Source organism: Branchiostoma lanceolatum, chromosome 9 (genome assembly GCF_035083965.1).
Source record: "Branchiostoma lanceolatum isolate klBraLanc5 chromosome 9, klBraLanc5.hap2, whole genome shotgun sequence".
Lineage (NCBI taxonomy): Eukaryota > Metazoa > Chordata > Leptocardii > Amphioxiformes > Branchiostomatidae > Branchiostoma > Branchiostoma lanceolatum.
The window spans coordinates 8,472,980-8,499,331 of record NC_089730.1 but is presented as its reverse complement, the minus strand read 5'-3'; the positions used below and the strand labels follow the sequence as shown (position 1 = coordinate 8,499,331).

Below are 26,352 nucleotides of genomic sequence, written 5' to 3'. Positions count from 1 at the left end.
TATGTGTTGAAAAAAAAAAATTGTATAACATGCGTGTATTTGTCAATCACAATTCATGTTTCCTATTGCATGAACTCTCCACGAAAAGATATTCATATATTTAATGTGTCAAAGTATAATCAACCAAGGAGGTTCTTGAATATGGATCAATGGTTAACATATCAATTTTATCTAATTATGACAAAATTACTGACAATGATTAAGACCATTAGCCATGAAATATCCAAGTTTAATGTTGACAAAGTATGTAATACTATTTTCTATAACATAAAAATTAAAAATCCATAATCTTATCCATTGCTTCTTGCAGTGATCAAGATGAACAGCTAACCCTGAGTTTTTTAGCCCACTCAGGAGGCAGACTTCCATAACCCTGTTTTTCTGCTTCCTCTTGTTTCACGTAAGGGTTCTGTAAAACCTTAAGAAGCAATTTCACTTCAGAAAAGTCATCTTTCTCCGCTTTCCTTATGGCCGACTCTGCCATCCAATTTCTGAGTACATATCGAGGATTGGTGGCTTCCATTCTGGCTTTCCTCTCTTCATCATTATCCTCTTTATGATGCCTGAGTCTCTGGGAGTACACCTGTAGCCATCTTGTGAAGTATTCATGTGGTTGTAGAGTCCTGATGGCCCAGAGATGGGAGGGGATGGTGGCATTCTCCAGTTGATTGAGTGACAGCTCTGACAACTGACGAAACGTCATTGTAAAGTCAGCCTGTCAAAAAGGAGAACAAAGCAAAAAGAGTCAAAAACATTCCCAACATCAATTTACTAGTAATGAATATGATGTACCAATCTGACAAATCATTGATGTTAACAATCATACTTGATACATGTATATGAATAGCAATTGTAAAAACAATGGCAACCAGAACAGACCTTTGTATCTGTCATCATCTTGAAGAGCACAGCAGCAAGCATGGCATCATCCTCTTCTTCACCAAGCAAGCCCATCTTCCTCCTTAAGATCTCCATGTACTTTGTCTTGTAGATGTCCGGGTAGAGTTCTAGAATCTTAGTCATCTGAAACCTTTGCTGTTCTGTTAAAAGTGGTGCTAGCGCCTCTCGTAACTTGTCCAAGTTGAAGAGTCCAACGTCAGGCTGGTTCTGGTAACTGTACATACCTGTGTCATCAGAGGTGTTAGGGATGAATTCTGGGTTGTAGGAATCCATGAAGCCAAAAGGTCCATAGTCTATGGTTATTGACAATAAGCTGAAGTTGTCTGTATTGCACACACCATGGGCAAAACCGACAGACTGCCACAAAGCTATCATCTCTGCAGTCTGTGAAACAACATCCGAAAAGAACGTTAGATATCGATCTACTTCACTTAATGTTTCGTAGATGTCTGTGAAATACTGCTTGATGATGAAGTCTACCAGCTGCTTTAAGAGCTGAGTCTCCTGATTGGCTGCAAGGATTTCTAAAGAGCCAATCCTGAACCAGGACTTGGCTAGTCGTAGGACAACAGCACCTCTTTCTTTCTTAGGATGGCCGTTATAGAACTGGTCCCTTATGACTGGGTCATCACTGACAATAAGGGTGGCGGCTCGGCTTGTGGGGACGCCCAGGTGGTACATGGCTTCACTACACAGAAACTCTCTGACTGAAGACCGCAGCACAGCTCTGCCATCCCCTCTCCTGCAAATAATTCAAAGAACATTATCAAATCTACATGCTTGGTAGAAACACATGATGGAAAAAATTCAACCTTTTCAATGGAAAAATTCAATCATCTTAATTTAGTTTTTTTTATCCTTTTGATAATGTAATGTTAGAATTTTTTTAGTTTTTTTTGTTTTTGTTCACAGAAAAATCAAAACAGATGTACCTTGAATATGGAGTCAGTCCCGAACCCTTCAGTTGCAGCTCCCATCGTTCCCCCTTCCTGTTGACATACTCCCCCAGCATCACAGCCCGTCCGTCCCCGAGCTGACCGGACCAGCTGGCAAACTGGTGTCCACCGTACCGATGTGACAGTGGGGTGGAGCCGTACAGAACCGTGTTCCCACTCACAAAGGCTTGGAACATCTCTTCATGGACCACATCTGGGTGCAAATCCAGGATGTCCTGTATGTGGTAGCAAAATATAAGGACAATCAGATGAGAAGCTCTTTCAGTCTTCTCACTCATTCACTAACCCACTCACTCACTCACACTGACTCACTCACACTGACTCACTGACTCACTAACTGACTGACTCACTGACTCACTCACACACTCACTCTTACTCACTCACTCACTCACTCACTCAAACCCACGCACAAATGCAACATCGGCTTACCAATCCACCAACCAGCTCTAAGCTCATATACCAGCTAACAATTAACTTCAGCAAGTAAGGAAGCAACCAGTCAGTCACTGTTGCATACTGTCTGTAATATTCTTTAAATACCAGCAGCAAGAAAGAAAATGCTGGAGAAAAGGACATTAGTCATTACTAACCTGTAAAACTTCATCTGAAGCTGCAACAACTTTGACCCTTGTGTTGAATGGCGTCGGCTCAACCACAGAGAAGAGGGCGTCTCTGACCTGTCGTACATAGTTCTTCCTCTCAGGGTCAATGGGGAAAGTCTGTAGAAGAAGCTGATCTGCTGCAAAGCCCCAATCTTCAAATGATCTAATCAGATGATCTCCACTTTTAGTGTCTCTGGATTTTCTCCTTTTGGTACAAGTTTGAGTTGAATCCTGTAGAGCATCTGGACCAGTGTATAGATGTTTTCTTTCTTCTTCTATGTTTGAACATAGCTCACCGTCAACATCACTTTCGAATTCATTTTGAGGATCATTTTTAACCATGTAGAATAAAGACAGGAGGCAAAGTGTCATCAATGTCTTGTTGGCCATGCTGGATACCTTTCCCAGTGTTTTTAGTTTTATGCAGACACAAGTTTTGTTTTTTTTCAAATTAAACTGATGTGCTAAATGAATGGCGTCTGTCAAATAAACTACTAATAAATGAGAGTGGGCCTTTAATGATTTTTCTTGATATTATGTTGAGCTAAGATGTTGTGAACTCACGGCCTGAAAAAGGAGATAGCATTGTTACACAAATTGTAGTATCAAAAACAACTGTATGGTTTAGATCAAGGAGGTTTAAATTCTTGTATATATTCGAAGTAGTGAAAACTCCGAGAAATTACAGTACGAAGTACCAGTGTCACTATAACATATACTTGAGTCAGTGCTTCAGGCGTCATTTGAGGACAAGCGTTGTACTGTGCAAATACATTGTATTATAGTAACGGTTATCTTTAAACCTCCTTGGTTTAATCAAAGATGGTTTAACTTAAATATTCAACTTTATGTAACAAAATGTTTACACACCCCCTTCCCCTAAAAGTCGATTTCTGATTGATACGTAACGTTATATGACAACAGATAAGACTTCTAGTAGAATAGGAACCTGTTTATGATCGCAGTTATTTTGAACATAGGACTCAGGCACTATAAAGGGAAGAAAAACGGTGCAAATAAAACCAAAATAACTTTGCCAACACAAACCCGGAAGTGATCCGTCGCCATTTTGGTTTTTGAAATCTCGTCGAAAATCTCGCGAGATCTGGAAAGGCGCGGAATTTCAACAAAATGGCAGACAAAAGTGCAGAGAAAAAGAGACGCCGCAGCAAAACTCCGGAAAGAAGCGAGTCTGTGGATCCTGGTGTACTTACAAGGTCAGTGGAGTTAGATTTATGCTTATAGTATTCCAGGTACGCAGTTAGAACGTTTGGTATGGTCTTCTTTGGGACTGTTTTTCTTCAAAATGTAGTGTGGGGAGGGGAGCTAACGTTAGTAAAAAAAAACCTTGATGTGTTTATGCACTATATTCAAATATATATCATGCACATCGTTTGTGTAGGTCTAGATCGTCCGAGAGAAAGAAGCAGAAGACCGAGAAGGATGTTGAGAAGAAAAAAAGGAGGTCAAGTTTCGTCCGTGGGAGAAAGTCCATGCACCTCCTGGAACAAGAACAACAACAACAACAAACTGCTGACAACTCAGCTTCAAACAGTGGAGGTGGGCTTAAGTTTCTATTTTAAACAGCCATACTTACCTGTACTTTAGGTAGGTTGTGTGTGACACAGAAGCAGTTGTGCAGATGTTTATCAGGGTTTGAAACCATAGCAGCATATATGTCTGACATGTATATATATATATATATATTTATGTCATACCTGGGCCTGATACGGGTGTTCTGGACCTTAGAATACACTTAGTATGACTGATTAACAATATCTGCTGTAACTGTTATCTAACTGTAATCCAAGAAAAGTCAGTACCAGGAAGTTGTATTGAAAACACATATATTAATAAGTTTATATTTTTTCAGGCAGCAATACAGCTACAGTATGGCAGCAGAATTATGCAGACAGGTCAGTGTCACACTTTGTGTATGACTTTTATTACATCTTTTTTTTGGCATAAGCATAATTTTGTTTACAAATGCAGAAAGTTTGACTGACTTTTATCAGACATTTTGCATCTCTTCATTATAGGTTGAAGACAGAGAGTTCCAAGTGGGATAGCCTGTGTAAGGAGCACCGAGCTGCAGCAGAAAATGCTGACAAGTAAGTCATTAATGTTACATATGTATATGTTAGTGTCTTGACAAAACTTGTCAAAGTTTTTCCCCTTCACTCATTACCAATATCATTTCACACTGCAAGTAATCTGAGTTCTGACTAAAAATATTTTTGGCAGTTGAATGTGGTAACAGCTATAGAAAACTTCATACAAACTCTGTCATAGTACACAATCCAGGTTATAGAGGTAACCTCTCATACTTCTGTAACAGTTCTTCCAAAGACACCACATCGGACATCCCTCCATGGGAGAGCCTGTCAGCTGAGCAGCAGCGCCTCCTAGGGGGCAAGCCGGACCTGCAGGGTATTTTGGACTATACCAAGAAGTGCAGGGAGGACCTAGAAGTTTACGTAAGGCTGATCTTGTTTCATCTTCTTTTCAGATTTTCTTATGGCAAATTTTATTGTTATGTATTAAGTTCGACTGTGACGTTAGGCACCCAGAAATTGTTTTGTCAAATCTTCATTCCTATATAGTATATGATTTTTTATACACTTTTATATACACTATATCTTTTTTATCTTTATCTCCAGGTCGACAAGATTGCCTCCACTACAAAGACATTGTCAACATTTGAAAGTACTGCTGAGGCATTTAGTTCTGCAAAGGCAAATGAGCTAGGTAAGACTTGAGTTCAATATCACATTTTAAACCTTGTTGCATTTCCATTATTATTATTACAAGCCAAGCATTCTTGTAGTAGCAGTAGTAGTACTGTAGGCTGGTTTACTTTCCACACCAATTGTGACAATTGTATATGGACATGTTCTTGAACATACACAATGCAGTTGTTTTGAAGTTGTCCTTGCATTTTGTGGGAAAAGCAAGCACTAACTTGTGACTGTTGTGTAATTGTATGTACTAGTCCTGCAAAATATTCTAATTTCTTTCATAGGTTCATCATACATAATTTAGTGTGCATGGGTATTATAATATTGGAGAATGATGTGCTAACATTAAGCACTTTTTAGATATGCAATTCTGGTTATGTCTGTGCTCAACCTTTGATGCAATTGTGTCTTTCCTAACAGGCATGAGGACCTTCAAGAGAATGGAACACTTCAACTCACCCATGACCCTCATCTCCAAGATTGTCGGCAAAACTGAGTCATAAAGTTAAGATATTGTTACAAACAAGTGAAAGCTTTTCATATGTTATGAATTTATGGGTGTAAAATTTAGTTGCAAGAGCTTGTAATAGACAGGACTCACTGTTACTGCAGCTTACTAACCTTTTAGTCCATGTACACATTTTAGTATGCCATTGTGATGAAGTGGATGTGAATTGTAACTTTTCTAAATATGCTTCCTAGTGATTTTGTGGGGAATGGTACAAAGGATTTGTACTGTATTGTACGTACATTGTATTAAGTACTTTTTGTACTCCAAACTAGTCTCCAAGATTTTTGTGAAAGTTGAACACTGTAGTACACAAATTATTGTACCATATTGTACTAAGTTTGCATTTCATTTAAATCACTTTCTACAGATTTTTTTTCTCCTGAAGATAACCGTCTGTAAAATGAAGTGAAAGTAAAGACTATCCAAGAACTCTGATGTGACACATATACTTCTCTTTGTAATCTCACATAAAACATCTTATTAACAGAGCAACACTTAAACAATTGAAACACAATTACAATAAATATGTCAAAATTCATTACAACAATTGTACCTGAGCTGGCCAAACAAACTACACGCACTTCAGAGATGTGTAATTAAAGATACAGTATTGCAAAAACATGTCCCTCTAAATATAAGGGAGTATTTTCACAGATGTACATAGCATTTGACAGTCTATCATACTGTTATATTGCAATAGGTGTGATCATGTCATTTGGTTTCAAAGTGCATTGATAAAAATGTGTTGGCAAAATTAGTAGACTACAATATATTGTCTTGATAACTTTAATGAATACCATACCATCATATTGCAGTATAGAACAGAAACAACCAGAGCACAAATACATGTATTGTCATGTAACGCTCAAGTCATTTAGAATAAAGATATAAAGACTTCCGACAAGGCTAGTTTCAGAGGGCTGTTTCAGGAAGTGTGGAATTCATGACCACTTCTTTAGTCCTCCAACTCTTATTCTCATTTTATTTTTCATTACCTCTGCCAAAATTTTTTATTCTTTTTCTGGACTCATTTCCCTTGCTTTTCTGGAACAGCCCTTAGAAGAATATTTGCATTGAACGTACATTAAGCAATTGCTTCTATGCAATTTGACTTATTTGTCCGGAAAAAAAATTATTTTTTTATTATTTTTAACATTCATTGTTATAATTCGGCCATTTTTACAATGTACCTGTAGCTAAAGATACAAAGAAACCAGAGTACACTAATAGAACTTCCTTATATAGATTGGCTTGGACATATTTTTTTAATGAAGTTTTGGCCCCACAACTTAAAAAACCTACATACAGTACAGTATAGTATATACAAAAATGCTTCTTTTCAATATCTTCTGCAGTAATCTCTCAAATGACTGAATGTATCAGAATGAATTTGCATCCTAATTTAGCATCAAGTTAAAGACACTGATATCGCATGCATCTACATGTATAAATTAGCAACATGTTCTGACATAAGGAAACATTCAATGCTGACAGCAGACATGGAACACAGCATTAAAGTCTCAGATTTAACCTTTAGCATGCTAAATTACCAGTGTACAGACTGCCAGCAGCACGCTAAAGGTTAATTACCAAAAGGACAAAATCTAAAACATTACACTAATGTTGCAGCTTAGAAATTGTACAAAATGATATAAAAGATGTTTATTCTTGCATTGATTTAGCCAATCTCCCATTCACAAGCTTTCACTCGTAACAAAGTATGAGTGTATAAAGTCTTAATTCCTATGACAGTCCCTTTGCCATCTTCACTCACGACAACAGCCCATGCTTCTTGCTCGCTTTCCTCTCCTTGAAGGCGAGGTAGTCGGCACGTACTGGGCTGGCGCGCAGCTCCAGAATGTGGTTAATCTTGGTGACGACCTCGGTGGCAACGGAGCTGGAGGCCTCAAAGTCGTGGTGTTTGAAGTCGCTGCCGCTCTGGTACGTCAGGCGGAACGTTTCCCGACCTGCAAGGGTTGATACGGACATGGTTAAACCACCAGTGTACAAAGTGGAGGGCGTTAGTGCGCCTTAGGATTTGGTCTCCACAGCCACATGAAACCCCAACCTACAATGAGAATACCAAAAATAGTCATCTTCAGCAACAAATTATAAAGGGCTGCAAAGAAACCCCTCCTTTGGTCTTTGTTACTGGGTAGATGCATGTAGTTCATCATGTTTAATGCATTGCTAGTGCTGGAGAAAATAGCCCTGACAACATGCAGAAGGTCAGAGAAATAGAATATTTATAAGATATGTACAGAATTCATTGATGATGGTGACATATTCATAACAAACAAAGCATGGGGACAAATAGTAATAAAAAACTTTTAGGCCACTTCTATTAAAGTAATTAAAAAGTACTGAATAGAACTGGTAGTATGTGTGGCAGAATATTCTATTGCGAGTTTTTGCGCAGCTCATCAGACTTGCAAATTAAAATCAAACACAAAAGTGGTCTGTAAACGGGGCCAGGCCAAAGTCTAAAAACTAAGCACCTTGTGACCCTTTTACTAGCTTCAGACAAACAACCCACAAGCATGGCTGCCATCTATCTAGTTCTCCTGCTGTGTCTCCATGTACAAGCAGATGTACATGTAGGGATGGGGGAGACAGACATGGATCTAGAACAAGAAGCCCCAGACTCTGACCACCAACATGAAGTGGATTCTCCCTCAGAACAACAGGGGCACTGCTCTTACACATTTACTGTACCCACGTCAGACCAACCCTACCAGCGTCAGGGTGAGCTTGACAGGGTGCAGAAGGAGGTGGCTGCTCTGAACGACTGGAAGTACCAGGTCAGCAGCGCAGTGAGAGGAATGGAGGAGAGGATAGATCAGGTAGCAAAATGGACGGATGGTCTGGACAATAAGGTAAGAAACAACTACTCTTAGAGTTTGTGAGTAAATAACATTTTTTATGTCATTCATGGGCCGCGAAAACGTTCGATACGGGTTTTCTGCATCGTGTGATAATTTTCCGTATCACAGGGGGTTCTACTTTTATCACACTGGCTTTCAAAGAATATCTAGAATGCATTTCGAGTGCGCCGGTTGTGCCGCTGTTGAAAATTTGAATACTGGATTCGGAGGTTGCAATCAATGTTTTTTTGGTTGAGGACACAAAACTCTCTCAACTGCAGGCGCATTGAAAAGTGTTTTTTTTCGGGTGGGTATGATGTAAATGAACTACAACACGGTGTATTCCACATCACCTCGGTCCCGACCCTCCCGCGGGTCAGGCCGGTACCTCAGGCAATATTTGTTCCTTGCTTAATTGACTATAAAGACCCTCTAATCTAAATGAAAGTCACCCCATTTAGCACATGGTACAATATCCTTTACAGGTTGAAAAGTCAGACTACAAAGATACAGTTGGAGCTGTAGCTTCACTAAAGGAGGAACAAGAGGAGACTACAGACAGCCTGAAAGCCCTCACCCTTCATGTACAGTCTCTCAACAACACTCTGGGTATGCTCGTTGCAGAGAGGGCCAAGCAACAAAGTGCTCTCAGATGTGGGACAATTAATACAAAAGACCTGGGAAAATATCCCAAAGGTACAGACTCGTATATCCTTAAGTTTATTCAAACAAAGACATTATTACATCCTTGATTCAAGGTAGAATTAAAGTTTTCCAATGAAATTCTTTCTCTCAATTCCTTCTTCTCATCTGTAAGTGAACATAAATAAATTTTCCCTGTTCTTGTACAAGTTTTTCATCCTGTTTTGCAGACTGTGCAGATATCTACCAGGCAGGTTACAACCAGAGCGGAGTGTACATGGTCCATCCTGATGTGTCAAACATAATTCCCAAACCAGCAGCTCCCCCTGACCCTTTCCCTGTGTACTGCATCATGCAGAACAACACAGGTGGGACACAGTAACTGATTAACATTTAACATGAATGTGACCATGGAATGTATCTAAGACGCATTGAAAAATGCGATACATAAACAGGTATGTCTTCAGAATGTATCTAACACATTACTTTTAGATGCATTTAAAAATACAGCCTACAACTATACATTAACAGGTTGTCTTTAACTCCATAAACTCTTTTCTTGTTAGGTTGGACTGTGATCCAAAGGAGGGAAGATGGCTTCACCGACTTCAACCGAAACTGGGGCCAGTACCGGAGCGGCTTTGGTCACCTGAACCGTGAGTTCTGGCTGGGCAACAACAAGATCTACCTCCTCACAAATCAGGACAGGTATGGAAAAACTTTAACCATACTCTAACCATGAAAGAGGTTACCACCACATTTTTTTAATATTATAGGGTCTAATGTCAAGCTAAAAGTTAAAGCAATTAATTGAGGTGAGGCATATTGCTTTTTCAAGTACATGCAGCTAATAATAATGCTATGTGGCTTTGCTACGGCTCACCCCTACTCGATAAGTGTGTTGGGTTCTTTTACGTGCAGAGGCTAATGACTTACTCTCACATACATGTACATGGGGCTGCCGGCTTTATGTCGCCATCAGCAATGACAAATACAATCCCTTAAAACATGTCCAAGCTGGGGTCGACCCTAGGATCGAACTCAGACCCACCGATCCAAAGAATTTGATTAGACTGCCAAGCAGTGGGGCTGTGTTCCCGCTTGTCTCCTTATATGATTCTATCATTTGTAGGTACAAGCTCAGGATAGAGATGGAAGATTGGAACAACAACGCAGCGTACGCAGAGTACGATCACTTCTTGATCGAAGATGAGTCGGACAGATACCGCCTGCGCGTGGGGAACTACAACGGAACGGCAGGGAACGCGCTTGTCAACAAGAACCACGACGACCGTTCTCACCACAACATGCCATTCGGAACTAGTGACGGCGATTGTGGGAGTGAAAAGAGGGGGGGTTGGTGGTATTTCTCTCTTGGAAACGGCTGCCAAGAGGCCAACTTGAATGGGCAATACAAGAGTGATTACGGTCTTTTTAGACACCGTGGGTTTGGCTATGGGATACGATGGGACCCGTGGAAGGGTGAAGAATATTCCCTGAAGTCAGTAAGAATGATGATTGCTCCTACTACAACATAAGCAGTGATGAACATACATGACATTGTACATGTATGCACCTAAAAAGGAGACTAGTAGAGTTAAAATTGGCCATATATCTGACCATTCACCTCTGAATCAGCAGTTTCAGTATACAAACTGGTTACATTCTAAAGGAGCAAAATTGTTCTAAAAATAGTGCAAAAAGCACACTGATGTATTTTTGTGTTACAAAATGTACACTTTGATGGACATGTCAATGCAGAGTTAATTCAATTAGTAACAGTCACACTGATTGGTTCTTACCGTGCTTGTCATCGGTGACCTCACAAGCTGCGACCAGGTCTGCATCATATGAGACAGGCTTCTGTTTGGATAGAAACTTGGCTGCCGTGGACTTGTGTTGGGTTAAGGGGTCTATCTCTATCTTCTCTCCAGATACACCTAAGACATGGGGAAGAGGCTTCAGTATTGCTTGTATGTACAAATGTATCTGCCATAGTGTACAGGTTCATCAAAAGGGATGTACATGTATTTGCAGTGCTTGTTTTTAGCTTGGTGAACATGTTACAACTACAGTAAGACCTACCGAGACTTGTGTGATTCATAGTACTTATTCTGACTTTGGTGAACATGTTGACTTTAATGTGTAAGACCTACCCAGTTGTATGATAGTGCTTGTTCTGAGTTTGGTGAACATGTTAGAATGTAAGACCTATCCAGTTGTATGATAGTGCTTGTTCTGAGTTTGGTGAACATGTTAGAATGTAAGACCTATCCAGTTGTATGATAGTGCTTGTTATGAGTTTGGTGAACATGTTGACTATGTAAGACCTATCCAGTTGTATGATAGTGCTTGTTCTGAGTTTGGTGAACATGTTGACTCTATATAAGACCTACCCAGTTGTACGATAGTGCTTGTTCTGAGTTTGGTGAACATGTTAGAATGTAAGACCTACCCAGTTGTATGATAGTTCTTGTTCTGAGTTTGGTGAACATGTTAGAATGTAAGACCTACCCAGTTGACTCCATATAGGACCTACCCAGTTGTATGATAGTACAGTCAAACCTGTCTATAGCGGTCACTCAAGGGACTGGCCAAAACTGGCCGCTAAGGACAGGTGGCCGCTATGGAGAAACTGTCGATTAATTGCCCACGAGTGACACATATTTTCAGTACCCACTGAGATACATTTATTCACCGCACAGTGCACATGAAAACATTGCATAGGTAAGTCACATTTTAGAAAGTCGATTGTTGTTCTTTTACTTTTATTATGGGCTTGAAAAAGAATTATTGTATCTGCCAACTCCAAAATCCATGGCTAATGCTCGGGCTTCATGTCTGTACAGACCAGCATCGCCATACTCTACTCTAGATCCTTCGCGACTGCTTCGCTGCAGGCACACGCGTCACCAACGAGTTTTAATCATAAGAAACAAAGTCCTTTGCAGCAAAATGCCACCTAGTTAGTTAAAAACAAAATACATGTTGCTCAGTTGCCACTTACTGTTCGTTTTCGACCGTTTTGAAACATAAAATCGTGGCAATAGTTTTCCTTAGTCTGTTGTTGTTTCGCTTCCCGCTTGTCATTATCAGCTTCTACCATTATGCTAATAGGGTATTCAGAAGAAGGTCGCTCTTTTGATGGCTTTTTTCTTTTCAGAAAATTGCAATAGCCCAAATTTTACATCATATTAATGTTATTCATATTTCTTTTTAAGCTTTTGGTAAAGTAATTATCCTCAGTGATACTTTGCAGCAAAATGAATTTAGCGCATTATACCTCCGAAACAGTGGTGTCTTCCGTTGACCTTTGTGCTGCTGACTATCAGCGCCATTTTATAAATCGCGCGAAACACGTTTTGACTTTGAGCACCGGGGAAAACGGATATTGGGCCGGCATTCAAACATTTCCCGAACTTACCGCATCAGCTACATGTGCGAGTTGTATTTTCCAAAAAGCTGCAGTAATATTTGTCCAGTCGAAATGCACAGAAATGGTCAATTTTGCTACGATGTACAAACGCAAGCCATGTGAAGAAAATTATACTGACTTCGCGTCAAACCACGGATTTTCTAACAAAGATAAAACATTCTGGTTTTCTTTATTATCATCCTATCCAGTTGAGTCCACATAAATTTGATAACTGCGTGAAAAAAAAAGAAGATTTTGAACCCGGCGTGCGGTGGCGATGCGGCTTCTACCCGCGCGCCGTGACCGTTACCGACAGTGTTACTGTACTCGCGGGACTGAAAATCGTCTGGCCGCGACCGCGTTGGACAGGTGGCCGCTATAGCTTATTCTTAATGCTTATGTCAATGGGAAAAATCCAAGGGACCGACAAAAAGTGACCACTATGGGCAGGTGGCCGCTATGCAAAGGTGACCGCTTATACAGGTTTGACTGTACTTGTTCTGAGTTTGGTGAACATGTGTGAGACCTACCCAGTTGTATGATAGTTCTTGTTCTGAGTTTGGTGAACATGTTACTCTGTAATAGCTACCCACTTGACTCCATATAGGACCTACCCAGTTGTATGATAGTACTTGTTCTGAGTTTGGTGAACATGTGTGAGACCTACCCAGTTGTATGATAGTGCTTGTTCTGAGTTTGTTGAACATGTTGACTATGTAAGACCTATCCAGTTGTATGATAGTTCTTGTTCTGAGTTTGGTGAACATGTTACTCTGTAATAGCTACCCACTTGACTCCATATAGGACCTACCCAGTTGTATGATAGTACTTGTTCTGAGTTTGGTGAACATGTGTGAGACCTACCCAGTTGTATGATAGTACTTGTTCTGAGTTTGGTGAACATGTTGACTATGTAAGACCTACCCAGTTGTATGATAGTACTTGTTCTGAGTTTGCTGGACATGTGTGAGACCTACCCAGTTGTATGATAGTGCTTGTTCTGAGCTTGGTGAACATGTTGACTCTATAAGACTTATAGTGCAGACTGCTGAGGGAAGCCTCCATTTCTGACATATTTCTGTTCACTTCTGTCTCTTCCTCAACCTCACCACGAGTACCTGGGGAAAAACAAAAACAGATTTTAACATTTTGAATCATTTTCCTTTAGATAAGTTAGTTCAGCTTTCTTCTTTTTGGACACAAATGGCAGTTATTTCACAGTACTCACTTCAGTTCAGTAATGCATTATAGAAAGGTTTGAAAAAACTTTCCAATGTCATGATTTTTACACATCATCACAGTGGCATCTATAGAATTTTTAACACATTTCCCATCAGTTTTTTGGTACCAACAGTAATAGGGAAGTGTTAATTCTAAACCTGTATGGATGAAACCATGCATTCAGCCAAACGGTCCTTTTGAGAAAACTAAAAGAAAAGAGGATTTTGGAATTCAGTGTAGTGGGCAAAATGACATTCCATCAATACCAACAGTACCATACCAACATGACGGCCACGCAGGAGAATGTAGAGCGAAGTTGGCTTAGATATCTTGATAATGGGAACTTACATGAACATTGAAAACATTGGGCATCACAAGGAACTTCAAGTTGAATGGTTGGCAAAGGAGGATAAAGAGGATACAGGTCAGTAAGTACTACCTACACTATAGAGAGATGGAACTGGAAGTGCATGCTGAATATAAGGAGTTAAGCATGCGGAAGCAAATTCCGGTGAGGGAATTTTTGAGTTGGAGAACAGTTTAATTTCTCATCATGCGGAAGCTTTTCAACAAGAACTGATGAATAGTCAATATTTCTGCTCAGAGTGTGGAGTCTACATCCTGCATATTTCACTCTAAATCTTGAAGGGGCAGGCGAATCCATACAGGGCTTGGGTTGCACTGGGGAAAGTTTGTAAACTTGTGTAAGGCCACTTGAAGTACCATTATGGAAGATTTTAAATGAACTTCTTTTTATGATTTAAGGTCAATAATGAGAGACTGTCTATCATTCTTTCTGCTCAGGTCTATCGATAAGATTACCTTTATTTTGCCCAGAAGTAACTCACTCAAATGCTGTAGAAAGGTATGTCTACACCATTTCAGCTTTGTCTTCCAAATATTAATTTCTAACTGCTACCAAAACAATGAACGTACATGTCTTGGAGTGGGGCTACACCCTCAGGCTACCATTTCAATAACATTCATGGATCCTTTCTGATGGAATTTTTGAGATTGCATATTAAAGAAACTCGTTCGAAGCACCATACAGGGATGTACAAAGTTGTGGTACACACTCCACATACTGTGCAAATACAACACTTACATTTGCAACTACAACTGTTACAGTAAGAACACATTAGCCATGCACAGCACTGTATTATTTGCCATGCAGTGACTTGTACAACATCTTGTGGATTATGATTAGTATTCCTAAACATTCTGGTCCCAAACCCTCTTCTTCTCTAAATAAATATAGTGTTTTTTCTTTAATTAAAACACCTAATACCAATGTTTTCATATTTAACATTTTGATGAAAAGAATGCAATAAAACATTGCACAATTTGAGAAGAATATCAGCTAAGGAAACATGTGAATAACAATTCAAATTGAGGGCTTTCGCTTTTATTTTTTCTCCAAATGTAATCTAAATGATATCAAAACAATACTGAAACAAGATAAGAAGGTTTGGTCCCTATGTTTGCCATGCGATGCATGTATACAGAGGTGCATGTACGAGGTTGTACTACTACCATGTGCCTTCCGCTTGGCTCTGCCGGGGGGTCCTGGTGCAATACATGCCAAGGGAAGATACTAGTTAGAGAGTACAGGTGGAAAACACAGGGAAGGCTTTCAAAACAGTTTCATACACTACAGGATCTAGTGCTACACTACTAAAAGATGACAACCCCATAGCACCAAATCAAATAATACCAAAGCAAAGATACTATAAAGAAGATCTTGAAGAAACTAGACATGAAAGAAGGATACTGTCTTCAAATCAATCAATGCTTTGAGATGCTAATCAAAAATAGAAAATGCAATGGATGAAAAAATCTGGTGTACATGTATGTCAACATGCAAAATGAGTATTTCATGAGAAAAAAAAAGTATGCTGTCCTTCATGATATTAGACCTTCAGAATTCTATTCTATGAAGTCCGATGAGAGTAAGTACAAGTGGTGATATGGTACTAGTTTTGTGAGAAGATCATACATTTCTTATAAGTCAGTATAATAACAGCAGCTGGAATGTATATAAAGTACTTACTGTGTTGTCTGACCAGACAGAACTCCATGGTGTTCATACTGTCCAGTGTACTGTCCAAGTCTACACACACACCTGGCTGGGACTGCTTCTCTAGGACATAGTCTGGGCCTGAAACATTGGCAAACAAAACAGACAAACTTGTCAATAATCTACATAGAACATGTGTCAAAACTGATTTAAAGAAAGCATGTCAGTGAAACATATATGACTGAGACCTATAACATGTAGTTGCAGTTAGAATGCATGGTTGAGTATATGTATCTTTCTATTGCTCCTGTCAATGGGCAACAAGCTTCCATTTTACATTGCAATTGTATTTGTTGATTGCCAGAAGTTACATTTGTTAAAACAAATTGTTACATTGGATGGGGCTTAGTGACTGCGGACATAAGCTAACCTCAAAACCTTGTGTGATAATTGAGAGCTGGTGTGGTCCGCCGAAGGACGGTTATGCCGGTTATACACACATTACAGATACAGAGAACACCAGGCATATTACTCGTGAATATGTCGTATAAAGCTCGCAGACATGTCTATCTGATGTACGGTACCTGAAGGGTCGACTCTGCCCTTCCTCCGCTTCAGTGCCCTGTGGAGGATCTCCTTCATCGTCAGGCCCAGGGACTCCACCTGGATACGGGAGAAACCACTGTGGGGGACATTCCTGGGGGTGTGAGAAAACAAGAAATGCTTGAGTTACAAGACATTGTGGACTGAATGTGCACAATGTACATGTACAATTATCAATGTAGTCTTCTACACTGACCTCACAATATTCTGACTTGATTACTAGTGACATGTACAATGTACTTTAAGAGACTGTAAGTAAAATCAGGACATCATAAATCCATGAAAATCATTCAGCTTTAGATTACCTTTTCTCTTGTGGTACCATTAGCAGTGACATAAAAAAAAGGAAAGTGAAAGTGATCTGGAACCTCTATAGCTCACTGAAGAGCTATTCTTCCACTGGTCATGACAGAGAAGACTGACGTAATGTACAATACATACAGGTTCATTGTACCATGGAAATTTCCACCAGTCCAATGGACACTGAACCACAGCCAGGTGAGAGACAACAGCTGGGATTCTAACTCCCAATCTCGTGGTCCAGAGGCATGCAGGGCCACTAACTACTGGACTACGCGTCCCTGCTACTTGCAAATATATAAAAAACATGTGGATAGTGTAAGACTTAGTGTACACCCATAACTTACACAGTGACCAGCATGATTTCTGACTGTTGTTCCTGGTCCTTAGGTTTCTCCACCAGTGCCAGTGTTGTGAAGCCAAACTTGGCAAACGGCTCTTTAGCATCAAGTGCAGGGAAGTCTGTGTCTACTTCACCATCGTCCTCTGCTATATGGAGACAGTATGACTCCACATTCTCTCTGTCAGAAGGGAGATAGATAGTTTTAGAAAACATAGCCAGATCTTTCAAACATCCATCAATTCATCCATCCATTCCTATACTAGTCCTAGTAATAGATTTCAGGGACCCAGGGACCACATGTTGCCACTGGGGAAGTTTTCAATGTGCCCTGCTGGCATACATAAACAAAACATAGTGTGATGAAGTAACAACATTTATAACATGGCATGCAAATTATAACATAGCATGCTTATCATACAATAATGATAAAAGATACATACATGCATACAGAGTTCCACACACACACACACACACACACACACACACGCACACACATGCACACACATGGATACAAACATGTCTATATTCCAAGAAAACTTTGTGTACATACATAAGTTTGGGTTCCTTCGCCTCATTGGTGTACTGCCAGCAGATCAGACCAATTAGGTCCTGCACACGGGCCGTTGCCAGGACGACCACCGTGAGGGGGAAATTGCGCTCTTTTCCCGTTGTCATGGTGAGGAAGATATCGACTCTCTTTGTAGCAGTTGACCCTACATGACCCTGGATCAACAGTGAACAAGGAATATACAATTTTTGCAAAATTTGGTATAAGAAAACTTTTTGTTATTTCTCTGACATAACAGACGATACACCATATATATACCGATAGCCACCTTCGTCCGAGCATGGAAATGCATAATGAAAACATGAAAATGAAAACATTTCACATGCAGCCACTTTCTAATTGGTTGAATTGCTAATTGCCATGCTATTATTGGTTGAACAGCTAATTATGATGGACAGTCAGGATTGGCCTAAAGCATAGATGGTCCTTTCTGCAAGGCTGGAATACAACAGAAAACAACCAATGAATTGTTTCATTTTCCCCCCACCTTGCCATCAAACTTGGAGAACTCGATAAATGGGTTGTTGGTGTGGACAGGGCTCTGTTCCAGCTGTTCTGCCAGGACAGAGGTGTGCTGTGGGACAGCAGCCGACTTCTTCTCTGATAGATCCTTCTTCTCAAACATCCCGGCCATCTCTTCTGCTGCAGAGGGAGTATAAAAGAACTGGTGGTCACTTAACGTCCAGCACTTTATTAAAAGGTGCTCTTATGACACAAAATCTAGTGCACTGATGAAGGTTAGACATATTTAAAGACAGCTGAATAAAATATGGAACTTACTTCCTGATGTTTCTAATTCAAGTGACATGGACTTATATCTTTGAGGAAAATGTATGTTTCTAAAATCAGGGCTCGAAATTCATCTTTGGGAATAGGTGCACTGGTGCACCCAACTCAAAAAATTGGGTGCACAGAAAGAATTTTGGGTGCACCACATAAAATAAAGTTGAATGTTCTTCAGAACATACAAAGTTTAACGCTGCTGCCTTTCATTAGAACTTCAATCTGTAATTCTATAGCTAACTTTAAAATTTCAAACAAATAATACAGCAAATAAAGTACAGCAAAAAGTTATCATGCTGTTTTTTGTACTTACAATTCAAGAATATTCTATATACTAGTGTACAATTATAACCTTAACCCTATAGGCTACAAAAATATATAGGTGCACTAGTGCACCCACAGTCAAAAATTAGGTGCACAACTCCAATTTTGGGTGCACTGGGTGCACATGCACCCAGTATTTCGAGCCCTGAAAATCAAATATCGTATTTTTTTCCCTTTAGTTTAAAACAACCCTCTGCAACCTAGTCCTGAAACCAATACAAATGAGGTGCTAAAGAGCTCCTTTGGCATAGAGAATGAAGTTTTAGATACATACATGACAAGTCTACAGATTTCTCCTTCCATTGTACATTCCGACATCGCACTTGATTCTGTCTTTCCTTCTTCAACTTCTCCAGCCGTTGTGCCGTGTTTGTCCGTCTGCGGATCCCCCAGTCCAGACTGGACGCCGTGATATCGAACGACTGTGAGATATCTCCGTACTCCAAGTTCTGCGGTTTCTCGCTGGTGCTCCGAGTTTTGGGCGTGCCTTCGCGCTCCTGTTTGATGCTATCCCAGTGTTCTATGTCCTCGTCAACGAGGACCATCTCGGACATCCCGGTGTCATCGCTGGTTATGAAGGCCTGCCGAAGGTACGACAGGACAAACGCCGGGTCCTCTATGAACGCCATCCTGTGATCCAAGCTGGAATCCCTCCAGGGATCTCTCTGGATTTTTTCTCTCAAACTAGGCAGCTGGTGGACAGCATGACAGCTGTAGCATATCCTGATGACCTGTTGAACCAGCCTTAAGCCATGATTGTGACTATGTTTGGTTGTGGAGTCAGGATGTTTGATGCTAATGTCCTGCACCTCATCAGTTGATTAGCTGTCAAATTTTGACATGGCCCGACTTGTCATCTAGAAGCTTCTGTCCAAACAAACAAAGATGTCAATTAAGTCCATAGTGAAATTTCTAGCATTAAAGGATTTAAGGGATGAGGTATACAATCCTTTTTTTTTTCAAATACTAACATGCAGTTGTATCAAATAACTGCATACATTTTCACCTGACATTTAGAAAAATGGATATTTTATAGATTCAAACAAGGAAATGCAGGATACTTATATAAAGAATTAAATTTGTGTGTTTCCCCTCTATTATCTACCTTGTTTCGATGTTATATAATGCAAGCAATATCCCCAACGCCCCGACAACAAAGCAATGTCAACACTTGTCACCTGTCATCAGCTACTCCCATATTTGTCACACAAAAACACTCCTCCCAAACCCTCATTCCGTGCACTGTTTACGGCTACAGCACTATCTTACACCTCTAACTACACATACATGAACCTATCATATGACAGAAATAGCTAGACAGCCCTTTATGTATCGGTAAAGCGGAGAAATATGTGGAAAACAAAGAGAAACCCACTTTTTCTTGATGAGCCGCCGCCATTTTTGTTTGCGAAATGAGGTCAGCTGTTAGAGGTCAGAGGTCGCCGATCCGCGTGGAGGTTGAATCTTTCTTGAGAAGTGTCCTTGACTCCTTAGACTGAATACTCAGGATCTTAAGGACTTTTCATCGGTGTTTTTGGAGAGAAGGACTTGTAAAGCAGCTTATCTTTAAGGCGGGGCTATTTCAGCTATCGAAAAATGTGAGTAAACGCCCAGATCTCTTTGGTCAATGTTCTAAAATTGTCACATGTATTTTGTTCTGATGCAACCTGGGTGTTTGATAGTATTAGTATATAAACGGACCGTTGTGTTTTATATTAACAACAATCATAATATTTTCATATTGATACGAATGTGTAATATATCAGATTTGTTGGGTTTAAAAACCATATGAAATAGCAGTCTGGTAAATATAAACATACTGAATTTTAAGGGCATGTTTCTTATTTCATCATAATTTATACAAGGTGTTTTAATCTCCTCGGTTCAATCCATGATTGCCTTTATAATGGTGAACTAATATAACCAGAATGTTGATGCTGTAACCATTAATAAGATTGATATTATCGCTTTTTGTGAAGTGGCAGTTTGATAGCTCTAAAACTGATCATGAACTTCTAGATATTAATTCAATTCAATATCTGGTGTAATGATGGTTACAAAATGTAGGTAGTAACAGTCAATCAAATACTTTTCCTGTTTTTTAAAGGAATGTAGTGATGGAATTAGTGGCTAAGTTCTGCCACAGTGAACTGGAGGCCTATGGCAGCTGTGTACAAGACAACCCACAGAACTGGCCAACCAAATGTGCTGAACTAAAGAGGAAGGTTTCCGACTGCTCATCCACAAAGTAAGCAGTTGTTTAAACATGTAACTGTGTTATACGTTTGTACAGCTGTAGGCTCCAGTTATCAAAATCTAGATTTGGAATTGGAGCCAAACATCAGATTCTATGTGTGTGTAGCTTGTCAAGATTCTGTAATTTAATTCATTTAAACCAGATTATTACAAGTGATATTACGAGTGATGTTTGCCCAATCAGACAGAAGGGACTGATTATATGATACTGGTACATCCTCTTCCTTTTCAGCAGATGAAACAGGTACTTATGACATTCATATTGTGGATTAAAAAATGCAACGCCCCAATGTCTCCCTACTGAATACTGTAGTAGTAGTACTGTATTTTTCCTGCAGTACCACTGTTGTTCACTAGGTGGCATCACTGTACTGCACCAAACATTCCTTGCGTTTGAACCATGTTCACATATTCCTGTGTTGTATTATCACAGCCAGTAGGTACCCAGGTCAGCATTGAGGCTGTGCTTGAGGACCTCCATTTTACAGCAGTTGAACATTTCTTTAGTTATTTTGTTGTCATAACATTATATTGTCCTCCACAGCCCTTCCATTCAGAGAATAAAGCGTGAATGTCACAAGCAGTTCCAGGTGTATGACTACTGCATACGGAACAACCCCAGCCAGGTGGAGGTGTGTTTACCTGCACTGCAGGAGTTCTTCACCTGCGGACACAATGCTGCATCAGAACAGCAACTCAAAGGTATGAAATATTCACCAGGTTGTATTATCACAGCCAGTAGGTACCCATCTAAGAAATGTGCTCAAGGCACCTCCTCGAACACAGGACCCCCATTTTACATCTCTTTCGATGTTCACGTATCTAAAGTTCATATCTCGTATTATGATATAGTTCTGTCCAAAGATATATCTTATGTCTTTCAAGACCATAGACGATGAAAGAGACTCTGCAGCTATAATAGTTTTGGATAGCAGGGTATATACCGTATTCACATTACGTTCCAGATATGTGCTTGGAACATGCAGTTCAGAATTCAACTGGTATTTCCTTTCCTCTCCAGAATATTTGCTTATTTAAGCTATGCTGATAATGAAATTATGAAAAATGTTGACTTTCGTCTTCTTTTTTCATTTGCTAATTTTTAAAACTCTATTCCTTTCCAGAGGACATGCCAACACCGCCACAGAAAGCAGCTGCATGATGGGATATGTAGCTGCAGGACCATACTTGGCTGCATGATGGATATATTGTGACATTTGAAAACTTTGTCCTCTAGACTTTTACCACAAATGTGTCCCGTTCCTAGTCTCCATTTCGTAAAAGCTCCAACAGTGTTATGCACAGTGGCAACTAGAATGCTCTAAACTAGCCCTCGCCATGATGTTAGTAATTCAAGACTGGTAAAACATAATTATCAAGAACCTCATGCTTACTTAGTATGTGTATAAGGTATGGTAAATTCCATACAAAAGTGACTTCATGTCACAATTGTATAACATTACAGTTGACTTTGACATACCTATTGCCATTATAATTAAGTACTAGATATATATATGGGAGGCGGGAGTGTCATTTGGCACTAACTCCACACCATGTCTTGTATACTACTTATCCTGTACCATGTACATTTTCTATTAAAATTGATTGAGAAGAAAGACAAACAACTGGATTTTCCATGCAGCCTTTATTGGTATGAACAGTTATACACACAGAGACATAACATGTACATGTACACACTTCCCCACTAGTCAGTCTTTCAAGCTACTGACAACTGTACTGTAGACTGACTCTACATACATGTGTATACACTAATACAAGGAACATCCCTCAGTGACAAGCCATTGCAGTGATTTCCACTTCAGGAGGTTGTACATTGCTTTTGACATATTGATAGGAACTTATTCCTGACAAGTCCAGCTGGTTGCACATTCATACATATAGAAAAAACAATACTGGCCACAGCAAAAACTTGCACATGCATGTGTAGCACACTTGCAAACTTAACACTTTTCTAGTGTTGGTCTTCATGTGTTTTAGAAAGAAAGTTTACTGTGAAAGATGACATAAAACTACTGTTCAAAAACCATCTTCAGAAGGAGAAAGTAATGTTCTCCAAACAAATGCAATGAACCAAATATGTACTGTAACGAGGAGAAGTTAAAAAAGAATGCATGTAGGAGATAACTTTACTGCTGTGGGCAAACCATATTTCCAATGTACAGTCTGTGACTGTTACATTCAAAAGTGTGAGTACATGTAGGGCTTTATATCAATGACAGTGGCTAGCTTACTCAACTTTGGCACAAGCGAAGCTCTGGTCATTCACTGTTGAGTCAAAAACTGTGCATTGGTGATTCTGTAAATCATGCATGAAGTTCAAGTGAAATAACATTGCATGTTTCATAGCTGTGTCCAATGACAAGACAGGCATATTCACACACACTCAGGTACACTTGCTCAAGTGGTGAAGGTCAGACAACGGTACAAGAAGACATCATCCTTGCTTCCATAGGAAAAAAAGGAGTTTGTTTGGACTTCACAAACTACTGATACTCATTTTGTACATTATTTGTAATATTGTGATGGGAACACCCATTGTAGTATGTGTATTCAAAATTAAAACACATATATCAGACTTCCTACAGTAGCAACAAACCTTTTTTGTAAGTTCAGATAACCATCTAAGTACTGCTGTAACCAATGTGAATCTGGGACCCACAGCTGGAGGAAGGTTAACCCTGCTAGTTTCTACTAGAGAAGTCTGCAATAGTTTAGTGGATGGTTAATGTTCAAAATGCTTCTAATGTTTAAGAGCCAGCTCCTTTAGGTCGAAGGAAATGTTGCATTGTCTTTAAGATTGGTTTTCTCTTTGAAAAAAAAAGATTTGTCGCTACCATATGAATAGAAATTAAGCAGTTGTAAAAAAAGAAATTATAAAACATTGAGTATAGTTTTTATATCTCAACTAGTTCCTATGCTCTGGGAGCACATTGTCTACACTACATGGTTACACTATCATGTCTATACAACATTAATACTTGACATTTAAGCTAAAAGATTTCTTGTACATAATTTTGGCTGTGCCCACTTGGTGAACACAGCGAAATAAAATCATTGGGAGTCATTAATAGTTAAATTTCGCTGACAAAATGACAGTTATTTTACATGATCGACAGGTATTCGTTATTCACCAATGTTTTTGTTTTAAAAATCACGTCTACTTTAATTTCTAGCTAATCACATTTACATGACAGGAAAAATACTACTACTGTACTAGTCCCCTCTTGTTAAGTAATCTTCATGTGAGTTTTTCTAAGTGATGGGACACGGGAAAGTAATTCAAAGTCTAATTTTAAGACTTCATTGATAACGGTAGCTTCTTTAAGCTTGTATAGTTTTCAAAACCTGGCATTAACTTTGGTGAATCAGGATTGTTTGGTGATGTGCCATGTATGTTGGAAAGCCTTTTTTGGCAACGCCTCAGGGGTGGAGCCATTTTCTTGTAGTCTCAAATGTACTAGTATTGATGTAGGAATTAGCTTAACCTTGTGAAACTGCAAACAGCAATTACTAATGCCCAACACTGCATCATAAGGAACAACAGGAGCAGCCACTCACATACTCACAACAGGTCAAAGGTCACATGACACATTACCATCAGTCAGTCCACCCAGTTTTTGTTCCCAGCTCAAATTTCTAAAAACGTCCTAGCATCAAATATGCGTTTTGTTCGAGTGGTTCTCCAACAATTCTACTGGTATTTTTCTGTGGGATTATCCATGTGAAATGATCACTTTCATGGTGAAAATGATACATAGGTTGTAAGATTTTGTGTAGCACAACAATGATTCGTACAGCACTTTTACCAGTGAGAGGTGGTACTATCTACAGAATGCCTTCTCAAGACTTAAAAATGTGTTGTGTTGTCCGTATCCCGGCTATCGTTACGTCACACTCTTGGTCCCTTTCCTAACTGGCAGTGGCGACACCAACAGCTCCGTCTATGCCTCTCCACACTTGTCACAGCTACAGAAATATTCAAGATCTACAGGGTTCAAATACCACAGACTGGCCTTATGTGCTTTTAGTTTTACTGCATTCAAAGCTGAAATTCTTTATGTATTCAACGAACACATTCGTACTGCCCTTTGATGCAATATGCTTTTTGTTTTTCAAAGTTTTCACATTCCCTGCTGTTGATGATTGGACAGTCAGCTAATTTGGATTAATTAGATCTTCAAATTGCAAAAACGTTCCAGTTTCGAATGGCAAGAGTGTCAAAGCATCCATGTTAAAGCCATCTTTTACATGTAGCTTTCAAACCAATCCTACAACTTTTGCTGATAATTTATGGTACAAGCCAATCCTGAATGTATGATAGTTTCTCATCTAAGTGAGGCAACTATCTTTATGTTTTCAACTTTGTGAGATAAATCTGAGGAGACTTTTATCATTAAAAATGCTTGTCTACAACATACAGTCACTGGACATGTTGAACCCCATATATCCAAACAAAAGTGGGAGAGACAGCTTAAATGTTCAAACCCCAGTGTACTACATACACCTACTGCGGGCCTTTACTGTTCTATATTGAACATGATACAGGAGGCTGAAGATCAAGAACTGCCATTGGTTGGCCCTTTCTGGGAGCCTTCTCCATCTTGATCATCATCATCATCTTCTTCATCACTGCCATTCATTCCCTATAAGGAAAAGCAAAAAGATGACTTAAATCAAAAATTACATTCTACTTTTACTATACAAGAATTAACTGTTCATATTACCTATAAGCTTCCATAAGTGGATGATGTCAAAGTGATCCATTCAATGACATGGTCCACTTCTGCAGCCATTTAATCCAAAAACGACACACTAGCATGGTCGTGGAGACTGTTACATGCAACAGAAACAAATCTAGCATGAAAGAATTGATAGAATACATGTCCAAGAAAGAATGAATAAAATGTTTGAGTCATACTATGACCTATGAATTGGTGCCCTAGCAACATATACATGTAGGTCAACACTTGAAACACCAGACACTGAATCAATGGCAATTTCACTACATATTTGAAGAAAAAGTAAGCTGACACATGTTGAAGCAAACATAAAGATGGCAACAGCTTGGAGCATGTGATGTGCTGAGATGAGGGTCCACATATACTCTTACCATGGTCTACTGTGCAAAGCAGTGAGCATGGTTTAATACAGCTTGTGACTGTCATGCAGTGTTCAAAGCAAAACATCAACTGCCTATTAACAAAAAAAAAAAAAAAAAATCAAGTTGAAATTTAATACACTGCAGGCTGTGCGGCTCCTAGATGGGGAGGGAAATGGTGGAAATAGTT

General features: G+C 39.4%; 6 protein-coding genes across 15 annotated transcripts in view; 3 read left to right on the top strand and 3 right to left on the bottom strand.

Annotated features, from left to right (window-relative positions):
* Positions 1–20: 20 nt before the first annotated feature.
* Positions 21–3,543, bottom strand: LOC136442576 (protein adenylyltransferase SelO-like). The gene is made up of 5 exons (XM_066439501.1): positions 3,506–3,543; positions 2,447–3,025; positions 1,833–2,071; positions 880–1,642; positions 21–715 (listed from the first exon to the last, which is right to left on the bottom strand). The coding sequence occupies exons 2-5, from the start codon at positions 2,846–2,848 to the stop codon at positions 314–316; spliced, it is 1,806 nt and encodes a 601-aa protein (XP_066295598.1). The 5' UTR covers positions 2,849–3,025; positions 3,506–3,543; the 3' UTR covers positions 21–313.
* Position 3,544: 1 nt separating this feature from the next.
* On the top strand, positions 3,545–6,328 carry LOC136442581 (uncharacterized). Of its 2 annotated transcripts, none has more exons than XM_066439517.1 (7): positions 3,545–3,675; positions 3,861–4,018; positions 4,332–4,374; positions 4,498–4,569; positions 4,797–4,935; positions 5,119–5,206; positions 5,617–6,328. In XM_066439517.1, exons 1-7 carry the CDS (start codon positions 3,590–3,592, stop codon positions 5,697–5,699), a joined length of 669 nt encoding a protein of 222 aa, XP_066295614.1. In that variant the 5' UTR covers positions 3,545–3,589; the 3' UTR covers positions 5,700–6,328. The 2 variants fall into 2 exon arrangements, with proteins under 2 accessions (XP_066295614.1, XP_066295615.1); XM_066439518.1 differs by having other exon boundaries at positions 3,548–3,675; positions 3,867–4,018.
* On the bottom strand, positions 6,138–20,210 carry LOC136442577 (target of rapamycin complex 2 subunit MAPKAP1-like). Of its 3 annotated transcripts, XM_066439502.1 has the most exons (12): positions 20,163–20,210; positions 19,062–19,654; positions 18,168–18,322; positions 17,663–17,835; positions 17,117–17,290; positions 16,451–16,563; positions 15,900–16,007; positions 15,383–15,415; positions 14,198–14,230; positions 13,606–13,746; positions 11,016–11,153; positions 6,138–7,674 (listed from the first exon to the last, which is right to left on the bottom strand). In XM_066439502.1, exons 2-12 carry the CDS (start codon positions 19,414–19,416, stop codon positions 7,478–7,480), a joined length of 1,620 nt encoding a protein of 539 aa, XP_066295599.1. In that variant the 5' UTR covers positions 19,417–19,654; positions 20,163–20,210; the 3' UTR covers positions 6,138–7,477. The 3 variants fall into 3 exon arrangements, with proteins under 3 accessions (XP_066295599.1, XP_066295601.1, XP_066295602.1); XM_066439504.1 differs by lacking the exon at positions 14,198–14,230 and having other exon boundaries at positions 20,163–20,208; XM_066439505.1 differs by lacking the exons at positions 14,198–14,230; positions 15,383–15,415 and having other exon boundaries at positions 20,163–20,203.
* Positions 8,228–11,301, top strand: LOC136442579 (fibrinogen-like protein 1). The gene is made up of 5 exons (XM_066439514.1): positions 8,228–8,583; positions 9,057–9,267; positions 9,444–9,581; positions 9,780–9,921; positions 10,346–11,301. Exons 1-5 carry the CDS (start codon positions 8,248–8,250, stop codon positions 10,749–10,751), a joined length of 1,233 nt encoding a protein of 410 aa, XP_066295611.1. The 5' UTR covers positions 8,228–8,247; the 3' UTR covers positions 10,752–11,301.
* Positions 20,211–20,234: 24 nt separating the features above from the next.
* Positions 20,235–22,383, top strand: LOC136442582 (coiled-coil-helix-coiled-coil-helix domain-containing protein 5-like). The gene is made up of 4 exons (XM_066439519.1): positions 20,235–20,385; positions 20,895–21,035; positions 21,588–21,745; positions 22,168–22,383. Coding segments are annotated over exons 1-4 (339 nt in total). The 5' UTR covers positions 20,235–20,383; the 3' UTR covers positions 22,206–22,383.
* Positions 22,384–22,669: 286 nt separating this feature from the next.
* LOC136442578 (pre-B-cell leukemia transcription factor 1-like) overlaps positions 22,670–26,352 on the bottom strand; it is a 58,566-nt gene continuing 54,883 nt past the window's right edge. For all 7 annotated transcript variants that reach the window (XM_066439512.1, XM_066439509.1, XM_066439506.1 and 4 more), the window contains one exon: positions 22,670–25,707. In XM_066439512.1, the coding sequence (XP_066295609.1) occupies positions 25,621–25,707 (87 nt within the window). In that variant the 3' untranslated portion in view covers positions 22,670–25,620. The remainder of the gene's footprint in view (positions 25,708–26,352) is intronic.

What these genes read in the sequence shown, in the direction of transcription:
- LOC136442579 (XM_066439514.1), top strand. Translation starts at nt 8,248, where the DNA reads ATGGCTGCCATCTATCTAGTTCTCCTGCTGTGTCTCCATGTACAAGCA. An exon ending in CATCATGCAGAACAACACAG is followed by an intron (nt 9,582 to 9,779) that starts GTGGGACACAGT and finishes TTTTCTTGTTAG; the next exon opens with GTTGGACTGTGATCCAAAGG. An exon ending in CTCCTCACAAATCAGGACAG is followed by an intron (nt 9,922 to 10,345) that starts GTATGGAAAAAC and finishes TATCATTTGTAG; the next exon opens with GTACAAGCTCAGGATAGAGA.
- LOC136442582 (XM_066439519.1), top strand. An exon ending in TCCGACTGCTCATCCACAAA is followed by an intron (nt 21,036 to 21,587) that starts GTAAGCAGTTGT and finishes TGTCCTCCACAG; the next exon opens with CCCTTCCATTCAGAGAATAA. An exon ending in ATCAGAACAGCAACTCAAAG is followed by an intron (nt 21,746 to 22,167) that starts GTATGAAATATT and finishes ATTCCTTTCCAG; the next exon opens with AGGACATGCCAACACCGCCA.
- LOC136442576 (XM_066439501.1), bottom strand. Translation starts at nt 2,848, where the DNA reads ATGGCCAACAAGACATTGATGACACTTTGCCTCCTGTCTTTATTCTAC. An exon ending in CTTCAGATGAAGTTTTACAG is followed by an intron (nt 2,072 to 2,446) that starts GTTAGTAATGAC and finishes TACCACATACAG; the next exon opens with GACATCCTGGATTTGCACCC. An exon ending in GGACTGACTCCATATTCAAG is followed by an intron (nt 1,643 to 1,832) that starts GTACATCTGTTT and finishes AATTATTTGCAG; the next exon opens with GAGAGGGGATGGCAGAGCTG.
- LOC136442581 (XM_066439517.1), top strand. Translation starts at nt 3,590, where the DNA reads ATGGCAGACAAAAGTGCAGAGAAAAAGAGACGCCGCAGCAAAACTCCG. An exon ending in CAGCAGAATTATGCAGACAG is followed by an intron (nt 4,375 to 4,497) that starts GTCAGTGTCACA and finishes TCTTCATTATAG; the next exon opens with GTTGAAGACAGAGAGTTCCA. An exon ending in GGGAGGACCTAGAAGTTTAC is followed by an intron (nt 4,936 to 5,118) that starts GTAAGGCTGATC and finishes CTTTATCTCCAG; the next exon opens with GTCGACAAGATTGCCTCCAC.
- LOC136442577 (XM_066439502.1), bottom strand. Translation starts at nt 19,416, where the DNA reads ATGGCGTTCATAGAGGACCCGGCGTTTGTCCTGTCGTACCTTCGGCAG. An exon ending in TCTCCAAGTTTGATGGCAAG is followed by an intron (nt 17,836 to 18,167) that starts GTGGGGGGAAAA and finishes CTGTTGATCCAG; the next exon opens with GGTCATGTAGGGTCAACTGC. An exon ending in CCAATGTTTTCAATGTTCAT is followed by an intron (nt 13,747 to 14,197) that starts GTAAGTTCCCAT and finishes GTTTTTCCCCAG; the next exon opens with GTACTCGTGGTGAGGTTGAG.